The sequence below is a fragment of the Sceloporus occidentalis genome, unplaced genomic scaffold (genome assembly GCF_023333645.1).
Source record: "Sceloporus occidentalis isolate IW3139 unplaced genomic scaffold, rSceOcc1.0.p SCAF_328, whole genome shotgun sequence".
NCBI lineage: Eukaryota > Metazoa > Chordata > Lepidosauria > Squamata > Phrynosomatidae > Sceloporus > Sceloporus occidentalis.
In genome coordinates, this window is record NW_028317308.1 from 398,880 (window position 1) to 413,941 (window position 15,062).

At 45.2% G+C, this 15,062-nt stretch overlaps 1 protein-coding gene across 1 annotated transcript; it reads right to left on the reverse strand.

Moving 5' to 3' along the window:
• Positions 1–1,363: 1,363 nt before the first annotated feature.
• Positions 1,364–12,390, reverse strand: LOC149274504 (suppressor of cytokine signaling 7-like). Its single transcript, XM_089505425.1, has 9 exons — positions 11,912–12,390; positions 5,791–5,855; positions 5,598–5,702; positions 5,040–5,141; positions 3,831–3,961; positions 3,463–3,631; positions 3,141–3,269; positions 2,701–2,836; positions 1,364–1,484 (listed from the first exon to the last, which is right to left on the reverse strand). The coding sequence occupies exons 1-9, from the start codon at positions 12,388–12,390 to the stop codon at positions 1,364–1,366; spliced, it is 1,437 nt and encodes a 478-aa protein (XP_089361551.1).
• Between the last annotated feature and the right edge of the window lie 2,672 nt (positions 12,391–15,062).

A 15,062-nucleotide genomic window follows, 5' to 3' on the forward strand; every position in this document is an offset into this window, starting at 1 on the left:
GGCAGCGGCGTGCGCCGTCACTCCAGTGAGTAGACCGGGAATCCTTCAAGTGTTTCAGAGAATCCAGTTTGTTTGAGTTGAGTGTCAGGGATCCCTGGTTTAGGAAGCAATAGAGAGATGACTGTCTTTTCCCACTAAAGAGTGGGGATTAGAGATTCCTATCAGTAGTTTAATGCAGGGGCGCCGTCCTCCCTCTCATCACACGAGCGAGAGTCCATCAGTAGTATAATCCGTACACAGCAGGCCTAGACGCAGGGCTGGGGGGATTTTCCTTAACCCTTTTCACCTCCAGACATGCATCATCCATGAAGATACGGGCTTGGTGTTATTCCTCCTCGTAAAATAAAATACACAAGTACATTCTGCAGAAACGCAGCCCATCTCATCCAAAGATTTGGCAAACTAACTCAAAGGCGCCGGCACGCAGGACAATCTGTACAGGGAGAAGCTTAACATTTCAGTAGAAAGACGTGTGCTAGAGAACCGTTTACCACCCCCTTATCTCCTCTGCCGTCCTCGGGAACACTGAAGATGCTGATGTCTGCAGCTTGAAGCAGGCAGCAAATCTTCAGGGTGCAGGAAGGGGGTCAAGCTGGCGGCACGGCGCCTGAAACCATGTAGAGCAAAACCTGCCGGCTACTACTACTTGTTCTTTACAGATGGTGATCTGGAGGGAAAGTTAAAAGGAGGACGAGGGGCAGGTTGAAATGCTGTCCCATTCTTACACATCCTTTTCTTGGGGGTCACGGTTTTCTTGCCCCAGCACTCAGTCCTAGACAGAGATACATTAGAAGTTGCCTCAGGGCTTCACAAAGTCAACATTAACCTGAAATACAAAGGCGGTTTATGAAATTACTGATCAACAAACAGAGGCTGCCAAAACCTCTCCTGCCCATATTGCAAACGCACTGGTGGGTTTTGTAGAATCCCCCCTTATGCCTCTGGCCTCCCCACAAAGCTATTTGCTATCCCCTAACAGTCACCGACACTCGGCTCCTGTGCTGGCGAAGCACTAGGGGGAAGCACTTTTTGGCAACTGATTTCAGGCTTAAATAAAACGCATATTTAAGTATTTAAAGTTTTCAGGAGCGCCACCTTTAGGTTCTCACCCCTGCTGTTAAGGTGGTGATTGTTGTTGTTGTTGTTGTTTGGCTCAGGTGGCCAAGTAAGGGTGGGAGAATAAATGTCAGGAAACTGTCCAAAAACCAGTTACGTTGACTGACAAGTAAAAAGCACGTCTTGGAGACAGAGAAGTGTTTCCGTGGGTCTGACCGCCTGCGTGCAATCTATGGAGTCACAGTACACACTTGGTTGTCGCTGCTTACCTGTCTCAGTGGTTGGAAGGGAAGGTATAAGAGCCTCGCTACGTGGAGCTCTCAAGCCCAGACTCGGTTTTGGGAACATTTCGAGCTTCTTTCAGGCAAAGGTAAATCTCCTCCTGTGGGTCATAGTAATAGAACTTGCGCAGGTACGAGATGAGAGGCCTGTGGAAAGAGAACAAGGTCAGTGCTGAGACGCTGAACAGCAACGGGTGGATAGATAATGGAGACCAAGAAAATAATAAAGGTTTACAACCATTCCTGTGAGACTGCGTTCCCTTTCTAAACCATCCGCATTGATAATTAGTGGATAATTCAGCCCAAGCTGTCCTCACATGACTCAGTATTAAAACTATAGATTGGCTACAAAGTGTAAACTGCCATGGCCAGCTTTTGTGGCAAACTGAATCAAAAAGGTACTGCCCCGCACCCTAGGATATAAAAAGGCAAAAAATAAGTCTGCTTTGTCAGAAGTCTGGAAAACAAAGTAAAGAAAAAAAGGTCTTTAGAATAACGCGATTCTGCACATTTAAAAAGAAAGCAAGGCTATTGGTTCATTGAACATCTATATTCATTTTTTAGACAAAATAAATGGTCTTTTGAGACCCAATATAGAATAAAACATGGCAGAACTATGAGAATTTGCAGACGTCTCTGAGATGAGAGGTAATTGGAATTGGCAGAAAATGAGCCAAACACGCGGTGATGTATAAGACCAATCGCTTAATATGCCCCAAGATTTTACAGCAGAAAGTAAAACGGGCAAAGTGGCTGCCAGCTCGGGCACAATGTAAGTATTTACAAACGCATATGCCTTTCTGGATCCTTCACGGCACGCAGAGGAGCTCTTTTCGGAGGCTCTGGTACGACGTGTACATGCTCGCTGCTGTTTGTACGCTTTGCTCCTCGGTGTCTGACCTTTAGAAGATATCTAAGGCTTTTATCAGAGGGTGAGCAGTTCCCGGGGTGGAATGATCAGAGCTGACAGCCCTCTCCACCCCTGCTGCCAAATCAAACCCGCGGACCTCCCAGTGCAGCATAAACAGCACTTAGCAGGGACTCTGTTTAGTTGTGACTGGTAATTAGTGTGGGATCTAGAAATGATAATTATACAGTGATGATGACTGTGTTTGCGCACACACACACACACACACACACACAATAGGAGAGGGAGTACATCTCAGGGGGGCTTTGCCTATTACCAAGGACTGGGAAGCTTATGTTTTGAAGTGCAGCACATCCAGCCCATCCCTCACTATAACATAATGATATTATATTCAGATGAGAACATAAAATAATCCAACGGACTGTAGTTAGACAGAATAATGTGTCTGCTCCGTTTTGCCGAGTACATTCTGCGTCGTTACAAACGGATACTTACTTGGGAAGGGGAAGTTCTGGAATGTGGTCAATCCGAACCAGCTGCCGGATCCGGAAGCGGCACAAATGCTGCAGGGACTTCACGTTGCTGAAGCGGGACACAGGATACAGGAGCTGGACCGGGGTGGGAGGGAGACCTGGAAGGGAGATAAACAGTATGAAAAATGACAAGCACATTGGAATAATAATAGTAATTAATAATAGTTATTAAAACAGGCAATTATAGGAAGCAAGCAGTAAGCTTGATGCCAAGTCCCGTGTATTTAGGGATATAGAAAGGAGGCAAACTGATGTGTATGTGCAGAAGGCCAGGTGAGCACCAGAACGGGCTATAGAAGGATCGGAAACCAGAAGCCATACTGGTAAAAACAAGTAGACGAATCAGACAAGTGCGCAGGAACAAATGATTCCAGCTAAACAGCGGGCAATTCGATGGCTCACCTGGAACTCGCGAGCGCAGGAAATACAGGAACTTCCCGTTCTTTGAGTGCATTATGGCTCGTTTTATAAACTCCACCACAGACTGGCAACGATCCTCAAACTTGGGGTGACACCAGAGACTAAATGTACCTGTAAAAGAAAGATACATCAATGCTGCAATAAAATGGCAGCACAACGTATGCACACAACTGAAGCGATCATCCTTAAGACATGCATCACATGGGCAATGTTTTTAAGGCCAAGCCAATGTAGCGCGTGCACAGCCCTCCTATGAGCAGAGCCCCATGCGCACATTGAGTGTGATGCCGAGTGATGCCCTCACCTCTGTAATGCTCCATGCGTGTGTGATGCGTGATTCCTTGTGAGCGAAAACTCAGGCTGAGGATGTACCGTGGATCGGAGCTGTCTCGCACCAGAAAGGAGCCATCTGGTTTTGCTTTTAACTTCATCTCTGCATCTTCCCAGTTCATTGGCCCCCAGTACCATCCACACTGTTAAGAGATAAAAAAAAACATATAATATAGAAGCGAGAGCGAAACCGGGCACAGAACGGCAGGTAAGTCCCCAAGGAAAAGTTAGAAAGAGCAAAAAGGAAGGTGTGAAAGTAGATGGGCGCCAGCAGAGATGGCAATGGTTACTACAAACAAAAAAATTTCCATTACTCAATGACAGAGAATAACAGCTCTTTACTTTTTCCAGTTCTCGAAGGCTGGCAGCAAAACTACTGGAGTCCTGCCGCAAGAGCGGGCACTGCAACGGCTGCACCAGAGGAACCGGGACGAGCTCAGCGGGCCGGAGAGGAACAACCCGCGGTAAAGGGTCTGAAAGAACATAAAGCAGACAGTAACTGATGGGGACCCCACAAATAAGAAACTGCACCGAAGCACCAATAACTACCGTATCGGCTCGGATATAGGCCGCCCCCGTATATAGGCTGCACCCTAAAAGTTTGGTGCTTTTTTAAAGAAAAACATGCTGCCACTCTGTCTCCCCCCCCCCCCCCCGAGATATGCTGCCACTGTCCTCCCCCCCCCCCCCCGGAATATGCTGCCACTGTCCTCCTCTGCCCCCCCCCCGACTTACCGGAGCAGACTCCCGGGTGTCTTGTGGGGCCGGCGGGGGAAATCTACGCAATACGCGTATACAACTTCCGGTGCCGGCACATCTGCGGAGGGGGGCAGAGGTAAAACGCATCGTGTGGACGGTCCGCACGATGCGCTTAGACAACCTCCCGTGCCGGCACCCCCCCCCCCCGTGGAAAGTGCTGGCAGGGGAGGCTGTCTGAGCGTATCGGGGAGTAGGATGCAGGTCCCCTGCACCTCTGTGGGGGATCTGTATCCTAACCCCGCTGCCTGCCCGGCGCTAGACCCCGACTATAGGCCGCACCCCCACTTTAAAGACTTAAAAGTGGGGGGGAAAAGTGCGGCCTATATTCGAGCCAATACGGTATAATATAATTTAAACAATAGCGATAGGATAACTTGCCAAATTTGGCAATATTTTTTAGGGGAACGCTTTTTTTTCTATATGTGTTCTAGTACTGTTTTAATAACCATGTGTATGGCTCACCCAGCCAGACAGGCCTTACTTAGCATTGCCATAAAAAGCCGGCTCAATGTGGTGTTTGAGCGGGGCGAGCCACAAGTCGCCAGATCGACGAAGGTTCACAAAAACAACGTGAAATTGCTTTGCTGTAAGGATTTTCACAGCGCTTTTACATCTTGCAGATGTATGAACCGTGCTATTGCTGTTTCTCTGTCTCTCGGGGGCAGGAAGAAAGCGGGACAGCGTGTTTACAGCCGTATGCGTAAAACCGCAGGAAAACAGAGATAAATAAACACGTCGGTGAAATCAGAGGACTTTCCATTCAGTGGCAGATTGCGGATTGAAAAGTCTCACCAGGGGCATGCGGTGGAGGAGGTGGTGGCAGTGGAAATGACTGCAGAGAAGAGCCCATTGGACCCACTAAAACAGATGTTGGCTGTATCCCACCAATATCATCTAAAACAAAAGAAAATCATTAAAATTTGCCAAACCGCGTTAAACCAGAGAACATAAAAATGCAGTTTGAAAAGTAAAGCGGATTATGGCCCAGGGAACCCAACCTGTAGACATCACCCAAGCAGAGAAGCGACTATAACAACTTCAGACGCCTTACTTGAAGACCAAGACGGGACGTGAAAAGTCAGAGGGAATGCGCCTTAAGATGGTGAAAGTCCTCCTTAATACATAAAAGCTCCGTGTTACCTGATAATTGACTTTTTTTGCATTCAAATGCATAGGAATTCACCAGAACCATCTCTATGCATTTAATTGTCTAATTTATATTAGTTACATCACAAAACAGATTCAGACTTCAGAATTCAGTCACATATAGCGGAAGGTGGTCAGAACGAGTGAAATGCCTTTACACCGGTATTCTCCATCGAGAGAGATGGGAACGAGGAGGAGATGTACCTAGAAGACTGAGGCTTCTGCGAGGGGGTGGAGGCGGCGTTGGTGGACGCGAGGAGGATGATCCTCGATGTGAAATGTCTACATCCACCAGCGACACCGTTTCACCTAAAAGAAAACGGAAGGCACAAAACCAGTTACTAAGCTACTTACAAAAACCAAAGACGTTCTGCCCCTTCTTTGCGAATCCACTTACCAGTGAACAGGGGACTGAAGGAGACTGGAGAAAAGGCACTTTGAGTTCTGGTCAAACGGGGCTTTCTGTGGAAGGCAAAAGAAATGGCGGAGTAAGCAAACCAGGCAGAGAACGGAGGACGAGCACAAGGACACCGCATCCACGGGACCGATGATGGAAACAGTGCCCATAAAAAAGGGCGACACGTGTAGGTTACTATTCACTAAATATATGCAGGACTTTGTCACTAGAGCTAGAAAAGGGAAAGGTCCAGTCTTAATCCTCTGGACACCGACTAATGAACCTTTATGGAGGAACAGAGAAGGCTCTCCATTGAGAGTCCCAGTTGGGTTAAAACGGAGGGCAGTCGCACTGATTCAGCTCCTTGGTGATCAATATAGGAGTGAAAAAGATGGGATTCGTCAAACTTGGGGTATATGGTGGGCTAAGCAACACACAGCCATATAGTGCGACAGAATCCCCAATATTTATGCCTTAGGTGTTTTATTGAATAGTATTCGCTGGGGACGCGCTGAAATATTTGCTCTGTTTTGTGGACTTCATTATCATTGCCATAAAGAAGCAGCTCAGTGTGGTGTTTGGGCAGGAGTCGGCCAAAATATCACGACGGATAACAATGGTGGCCTCCAGGTCTGCAGATAAATGGAGTTTAATAGGATGAAAAAACAAGCCATGAAGTAAACACAAGTTTTTGTCAATGCTAAACCTCAATACTGTAAACAGCACTTTATTTAATGTGCAAACAATACTTGTTCCTCCATAAGATTACCCCTTTAACTGACACAGACAAGAACAAAATAAGCCCAATATTTAATACAGAGGCCAAACAAAACACCTGAAGGCTGAACCGCATACGGTGCTAACATCAGGGGAGCCGGCGTAGCAGGCGTAGAAAGCGGTTCTCCGACATGCCGCCCCCTGACAAGCTCCGACAGAGGATGCGAAGGAGGGCCTGGCACCATAACACAATCCATGCGAAAGATTACACCGTTCCCATGGCAAAGGAAAAAAACAGAACACTACTTAAGGAAGGAATTTAGAAAGACGTTATCTCGCTGTCTGGCACATATCTGTACAGAATCTACAGCGTATACAGATGAAAACCAGCGATTAAAATAAATCACACAGGCAATGTGCGGTTATGGAGTCAGGGGGTACCTAGTGATGAGTTACGCGGGTGGAAAACTTACTCAAAGTCTTCCGTTGATGGCCTTACTTTGCAGACCCCTCTGTGCACACAGTCGGCAGCAACTTCTGTCTTCCCAGCTCTCCAGATGGGGTTTGCAGTCCTATCCTCCGATGGCATGAGAAGCCCACAAAAATAAGGCCGTTTTGGCAATATAAGCCTTGCGTATGAAACATCAAGCATGGAGCTATTCATTGTGGAGGGTCGGCTCCTACTCGCCTGTATCACCCCTTCATAATGAAGTGTGAAGCGAGGGCAGTGAAACCACAACTCTCCCGACAACTCTGCTTTTAGTGAAAAAGCCCAATGAGGTTTCATTGTCTCAAATCTTGCCATAAAGAACATAAAAAGTGATGTAAATAATTTCATACAATACATGTTGTATCCCAAAAATACCAGGATGAAAAAAGTCCAGAACCTCCAACTCACAATAAGACTTATTAACAAGTCTGCAATAATTGAAATACTTCTATAACAAAGTATCAGCAGACACATCGAGTGATGGTATATGCGAGATTCTAGCTATTATATATATATATATATATATATATATATATATATATATATATATATATATATATATATATACACAAAGGTACAGCAGGTTATACATATGTATATAGCGTTCACGGTAATAAAGATGTGGTAAATATATGGCCAAACACTTAGGGCTGCTGCAACGGATGATAAAAGCGAAGAACCCATACGAGCTGTACAATGTTTAATTATAAATTAAGATGGGAAAATACTAATTGGCTGTATGGCACCAGAGACGATTTAAGATGAAAAAGGGATGATAGCCAAGACGCTGTTTTCTGAGTAAAGCACCCACGCTCTCCCTGGCTGAGATTACAATCCAAGGAGTCTGTTCCAAGACACAGTACCTTCTCAACACATCAACATTAAAGCTATACCTTACCATCTACACCCCAAAAGGCTTAAAAAATACATCACCCCTCTGCTAGCCTTCCATTAGTACAAGTTTAGAAACGCTCATGGAGAGTAAAAAGCCATTAACAATTAACTCACTTGGTGAACCGCGTCCAATTATCAGCCGTCCGAGAACGCAAAAAGGGCACAACTATCTCTTAATGCATTATCTGGTAGAAGGTACACATACCCAGCCAACACCAACCTGAACAAAACAACGCCTGTATACCACACCTCTGTGATTACATGACACAAGCCCCGCCGGGAAGAGACGATTCTATCCTGCACCTCAAACAGAAATCGGACATTTCTGCGGAGCCGCGCGCACAGTACTCAGGTGCTACGCAAGTGTTTCTTAGGGCTCAGAAAGCAGAATTCAGGACCTAGGCATAGAGTGAAAGAGAGCGCAGGCACATTACGATGAGAATGAAAGCTTTGCAATTAGCTCTGAATTAAATCAGGAATGAAAATTGAGGATAAAGTGATTTTATCGACCGCTGCTGTTTTTGTAATTTCTGCAGCATACATAATCATAAGATTGTTTGTGCCCGGGGTGTGTGCGAAAAGTGATACAAAACGATGGAAATATATTAAGAACTCCTTACTATGGGGCAGAAGCTTAACGCTATTTTCTCCCCAGACACAGGACATGGTCATAAAAAAACGAAAACACTGCATGACGATGACCACACGGATACGGGCAACACAGAAAAAGTAAGGGTGAGGGATCCCAAAACAGTTATTTATTCATCTTCCGTAGTGTGCCTATTCTCACCTGCATAAGTAATATGCTCTTATTTGCTTTATTTTTTTATGCCTTTTTAATGTAAGTTGACTCTGAGGACGATTTCCCAACATAACAGAGCCTATTCACACCTCATGGCCGCAGGTTCGAATCCCGGCAGGGTCAAGTCAGCCCTTCATCCTTCTGAGGTCGATAAATAAGCACCGTTTATGGGGTAACAACTATTATTCAGCTGTCGATTTAGTTAATTCCGAGAGCGTCTGCTAAAAGCGATTGGAGTCCCACCGGGAGAAAGGCGATATATAAATACTAGGCGTTATGTTGTTACTTTGAGCTACTTAGAGAAAAGGACATGGCGATGGAATCGAATATTCCTTATTTCAGAACTTCTACATTCTACGGTATTTGCAAACCGATGTTGATTTTGTTCCCCACATAACAGAGAATAATGACGTTACTGAGCAAAGAAAAAAATATATATATATACTTTTTTGTTAATACATAATATTGCATGGCCCCTGGGCCTCCCCACTCGCCGCGGCTGAGGGAAGAGTATCAGACCCAGCTGGCCACCATCAAGTAGACCAAACCCAGTTCTCTGACTGCTAGAAGGAATAGAAGGGCCTTTAAGCACAGCCAGACTCCTGGACAGATCTATGTTGGTGAACTCAGTAGGCCCTTTCTCCTTGGATCAAACCCATTGTCTTCGACGGCGAGGCCCTAACAGCTCATGGAAGCCCTCACATCACATCTGTGGCTATGTGGGCCAAATAGCTCTTCCCAGTTTGGAGGTTCTGAGATGCTGAGGCTAAAATTGCTCCTCCTTCAATAACACAACCCAAACCGGTATAAAGGAGGTAGAACAGGGGTAACACTGGCTTTATTAGACAAAGGGCACAATGCTCCACAGCCAGCTCATGAGCTGCGGGAAAACTGGGGTTACACATACAGGGAAAAATAAATAGGGTATAGGGACACAGGTGAAATATCTGACACATGTATCACACCTAAGGATATCTCATAACAGAATACAAAGCATGAAATACAAGTATTAGGGGGAGAGGCTACACACACGGCGTGGTACTACACACCACTGCCAATAGAGGGCAACGTAACAAAACTGCAACATTTCCACCCGGGCTACAAAACAGATGGATTCTCCAGGAACGGCCGTCATGAATATAACATATGATTTCATTTGCAGATGATTTATTGTTTCTGACAGCACGTCGCACCGTTCACCTCACAGCACAATACATCCGATGAGACACTGTGAAACGGCACACAACGCATAGTCCAAGGCGCGAGCGGTGAACAAAGAATCATGCGGCCGGAGGAGATTCACCATGATTTTCCTCCAAAAATGTCTGATTTCTTTAAATTATGCAAATGATAAATCATGAACTATGTTAGAATACATAAAATACATCGCTACTTAAACATTCAGAGCTTGAACCTTCCGTTTCTTCTAAGTAGACATCTTTTACAGCTTCATCTCGCACCTACAGCCACAAGGTATATGTCTGGCTCTAAAACCTGTCACTAAGCACGTTACTAATACTCTTCTATAGTGGAGGAGTTAATGTGGATATTTCCATGAACCGGCATCTACGGGATGCACGGGTCAGACAGATGATTAAAGGGGAACGGTTTTAGTTTTTTGTGTGATATAATGCTTTCGGGCAGCTCCACATCACTCCTTTGTATGTGTTCAAGCCGAGACTTCTTATCACACCGTCTGAAGTAAACAGAATAACTCACTGGGGACGCTGACTAATAAAAGTTTGTAGCGGAACGGACTTCATTAGCATCGCCATAAAGAACCTGCCCAGTGTGGTGTTTGAGCCGGGAAAGTCACCAAAATCAATGGCGGCTTCCAGATAAAGGAAGTTTATTGAAACTAAAAGAGATAAAAAGCCGTTCTCCGTCAATGGTAAGTTACGTTAATGTATACAGCTCTGGATTTTATGCTTAAGGTTTTTTTTCCCCGTCCTCCTGCCAATCAAGCGATCATCAGTATTTCTGCCCCTTCACAAACCTGTTTATTAATAGTAATGATTTGAGTTTGAAGACCGCCATCATAAGCATTAATAAACAGAGCCGTAAACAAAAGGCAGGTGGTTTTTGTAAACAACATATTCACAGACAGCTGGCAACTAACAGGGCACCACAATGAATAAACGCTTCCATTATGCATATTATTTGTTGGCTATCAAACATATATATATATATATATAAATAGCCGAAATTTGGTTCGGCGAATGATACCGTAGAAATTAAGCAGCCTAAAAATTAGGATGGCGAGTGCACAACTGGAAGTGTCTAAGTAACCAGCGAGCGGAAGTGTCAAAAGGACGGACCGATCAAGTCTTTGACTGACACAACTTGGCACTAATAAGAAGACTAAAGAAAAGATGGGTCAATGAAATTGTTGAATTTATTGGTGCTCAGGGGCCACAGAAGTGAAAGCGTTGGAAATTTGTTTGGAGACGCCTTTATCCTGCATCAGCTTGACGCAGGCTTACGACGATAATTACCATAATACTCACTTGGATGAGCATGAGTGTAAGAACATAAAGTCACCTTCTCAAAAGCAGATTTGGAGCTTTAAAACACAGCGGTCTATTCACTAAAGAGAATTTTGACAGGAGAGTTGTGGCTCCAACTCCAAACTTCACTATACATTATGAATGTAGAACTCCAATGAGCTTCTGCTGCGGGAAGAGCTTGGCTGGCCCCGTATAATGTATAGGTAAATCAGGGAGGGTTCTCCAGTACTTTCTTGTCTGTCGATTTATATATTAAAATTGGCCAGCTCACCCCGCTACCTGCCAGTGCTGTCCCTGTTAGAATTTTTTATAATTAATAATAGAGTGAGGGCGTTGAAACCACAACTTTCTTTTTAGAGAATAAACCCCTCTGAGCCACGTGGGGGGATTAGAGAGCAAAAGACAAAGACAATGCTCCCCTCCGCAGCACAGATGATTCTACGGGCAGATCTGTCAAAAGTCATCCATTCTATATCTCACTGTAACTTAGTATCCAGAAAGTAATAGAAGTTTATTTAGATTGCGTGTAGCGGAGAAACTGAAGACCTTTGGGATTCTAAATGGGAATTTCACATAATAAATCCCAAGTGCAATTCCTGTCACTGGCTATTGTTGGGTGCTTCTGCACCATTTACTCCGCTGCTGGAGTCCTGGAATTGGTCAAAGAAAATAAAGGAATTTACCAGCCTCCCACATCTCCCCGGCTCTCACCTGCCCAGTTCCAGCTCCTTGTCCCGGGACATGTCAGTCAGGCTCCCACCGGACCCCCCTAGGTCCCCGGCCCCTCTCCTCTCAGTTGTTCCTCCGGCTCCTGCACAGCTCTTGGTTCGGAAAATCCTGGACAGCCGGATCCGCAGCGAGCCCTTGCGCCCTGCGCCTCTTCTGGCCGACGCCCCGGCCTGTCCCTCCACTGTCTCTCCGTCTTCCTCCTCTTCCAGTCGCCGAGCCTCTGGGGCCTCCAGCACAAGCAGAGCATCGCTAGTCTCTTCGCAGGGACAACAGGCCCCTCGCAGCCCCAAAGCCCCGAGCTGCAGTTCCAGGCCTTCACCAGGCTGTGCGGCTTTACGGTGCCGACTGCACAGTTCTGACGGCTGGGGCGCCCCCTCCTCCGGTACCGCTTCCACTCCAGCCCCCGGTTCTAGCGAGGCCTCTGCATCCTCCTCCCCTCGTAGCATATTCCGGAAAACCATGAGCCTGGGTCTGGCTGCTTCCTCACCCGCCTCCGGTCCGCAGGCCAGCAGCCGGCTCAGCACCCGGTAGGACGCGGCCTCCTCCTCTGCCGCTGCCCCTCGCATGTCCCCGGTGGCTCTACAGGCCCTGGCCCGAGCCTCGGCCTCTCCCAGCTCCGCTCCCCGAGCTCCAGCAGCTCCCTCATCGGAGCCCGCCCCTGTTTCCGGTACTCTGAAACGTCACTACCGGTGAGATCAGTGACAGCTCCGGAGACAGGCGGTCCCGCCCATTCGGATGACGTCACGTTCTTTCAGAAAAAAGAACGCAATATGTCGCAGGCCAGCAGTTCATTTTTTGGGTGGCCGGACCTACTGGAAAAATTCAGTGGAGGTTTTATAAAAAACGTGATTTGGGAGGAAAGTTCGAGAAGGGGTTTTACAGAAACAAGAGAATGGAACAGTCCAACTAGCAGTGTTTATTGGCTAAGGTACAGATAATTTATATAGTGATCAAGCGCTAAAGTATACAAGAATATATAGCTCCAAAAAAATGTAAATACTACTCAAAAGAATAAGTGGATGCTGCGAGCACTAGAGGTATACCCCCTATACCCAAAAAATAAATAAATATATAAAGTGTCGCGCAAAAAGAAAAAAAAAAAAAACAAAAAAAAACAAAAAAAAAAAAAAAACCACAATTTAAAGATATAAAATTCACCAAAGTTGTGACACACACAGTGTATAATCCACCAGAAATATAATTGAAAACAATACTTATAAACTGTGTGTGTCACAACTTTGGTGAATTTTATATCTTTTAATTGAGGATATAAGTATTGTTTTCAATTATATTTCTGGTGGATTATACACTGTGTGTGTCACAACTTTGGTGAATTTTATATCTTTAAATTGTGGTTTTTTTTTTTTTTGTTTTTTTTTTTTTTTTCTTTTTGCGCGACACTTTATATATTTATTTATTGGCTAAGGGCATACGGCCACTTTTCAAACTTAGCACCTTTATGTGACAAATTTCTTATTATTATTTCTGAAATGGGGTGAGTATGGGGCGCTGTCAACCCACAGCCCACCTGTGCCAGATGGCCGATCCAGGCCATCTGGCACCTAGATGCTCAGACACTTAGGCTAACATACACTGACACCCATACACTCACCCAGACACTGACACAGCCACACACCCACACTAACAGACACCCAGAGAGTCGCACTCACACGTACACTAACACACACACCACATGTACCTGGCATGAAGCCTTAGTCTGTCTGCAATGCAGCTCCATGCTAACACCACAGGGTCACGTAACACAATGTTGCCTTCATTTTTAAATCACCACCAGCCCAGCGGTTTCCACGGTTTATTCTGGGGTTGTCCCTATCAATCTGGGGTTGATTGAAACCTTAGATATACCGTATCTCCTCGATTATAAAACAAGGTTTTTTCAGAGCTCTAAAAGAGGTCTGACTATAAGACTAAGATCCAGTTCCCCCGCAGCGCTGCAGGGGACCCGGATCCTGCTCTCCGGCAGCCGGTGGACGTCTTAATGGGAAAGGAGAAAATTACATCTAAGCACAAAAGTGTTAAAACAGCCTTGCTCACACACTGGTGTTATTGTGCCTAATAGAGCTCTTCCTTGCCTTGATATTTAATTCCTGTTGTTAACCCCGGATTATCGTTTGACTTAACTGCCTTCTGTGACCCTGACCTTGGCTAATGTATATTGGACTACGCTGCCTCCCCTGAAGTTACTGGACTTTGCTGTATTTAGTGAATCAGACCCTGCCTACACCTCCTGTACCGGACGCCTCACCTGCACTCCTTACACCCTATTGCCTGCTTTCGATACACATCTTGGCAGGTGCTTGTGAATAGGCTAGGGGCATAACATAGGACTGCAGGGGTCCTAAATCCTAGGGCTGCCAAGGCTTCTCATCATCACTTTAAATTGGCCCTAACCATCTGTCATTTTTATTTTATTACCGAGCATTCCCAAGGTGTTTGTTATTATACTATTGGCACATAATTTGATATTGCATTTATTTCCCCCATAATATTTAGATCCAAAACATAGTACATGGTGAGGGACCCCTGGGCACAAGAGGCAGGGGAGGCAGGATTTTTTGTTATGCCGCTGGAATAGGCCGGCCAGTTATTTGAGTGTCAAAGATCTTAACCGTGTCATCAGCATAGGCTTGACTTTTGGATGCAGGGCCACAGACTTCGGGTTTCCAAAAATATACATTTCTCATCACACAATTTCATATTGACTGTCCCACTCAGTATAATGCAGAACAAGTCATTTTCTGTTATTTTTATTATGAAATGCAATAGAAATATGAAATAATACATTAAAAACCATGTTTTTCTGGGAACACTTAAGCATCATGTGACATAAAAGCAGGCACTGAAGGGGTGTTGCCATAGAAACTGAAAAAAAGCTTCTTAAAGATTTATGTTTTTTAAGTGATTAAACCATGGGAAGAAAGAATAAAATGACAGATTGTTTGTTTATCATGCTAGAGAGTGCAATTAATATTTCATGTAAGTGCAACAGCACCTTTAACTTGTTAATAGAACTCTGATTGGGTGCCTTTTCTTTGGAAGCTCATTATAGCTGAGGATCTGTTATCTACGGTCAATGTTTCATGTATGTATATATATATATATATTCAGATCA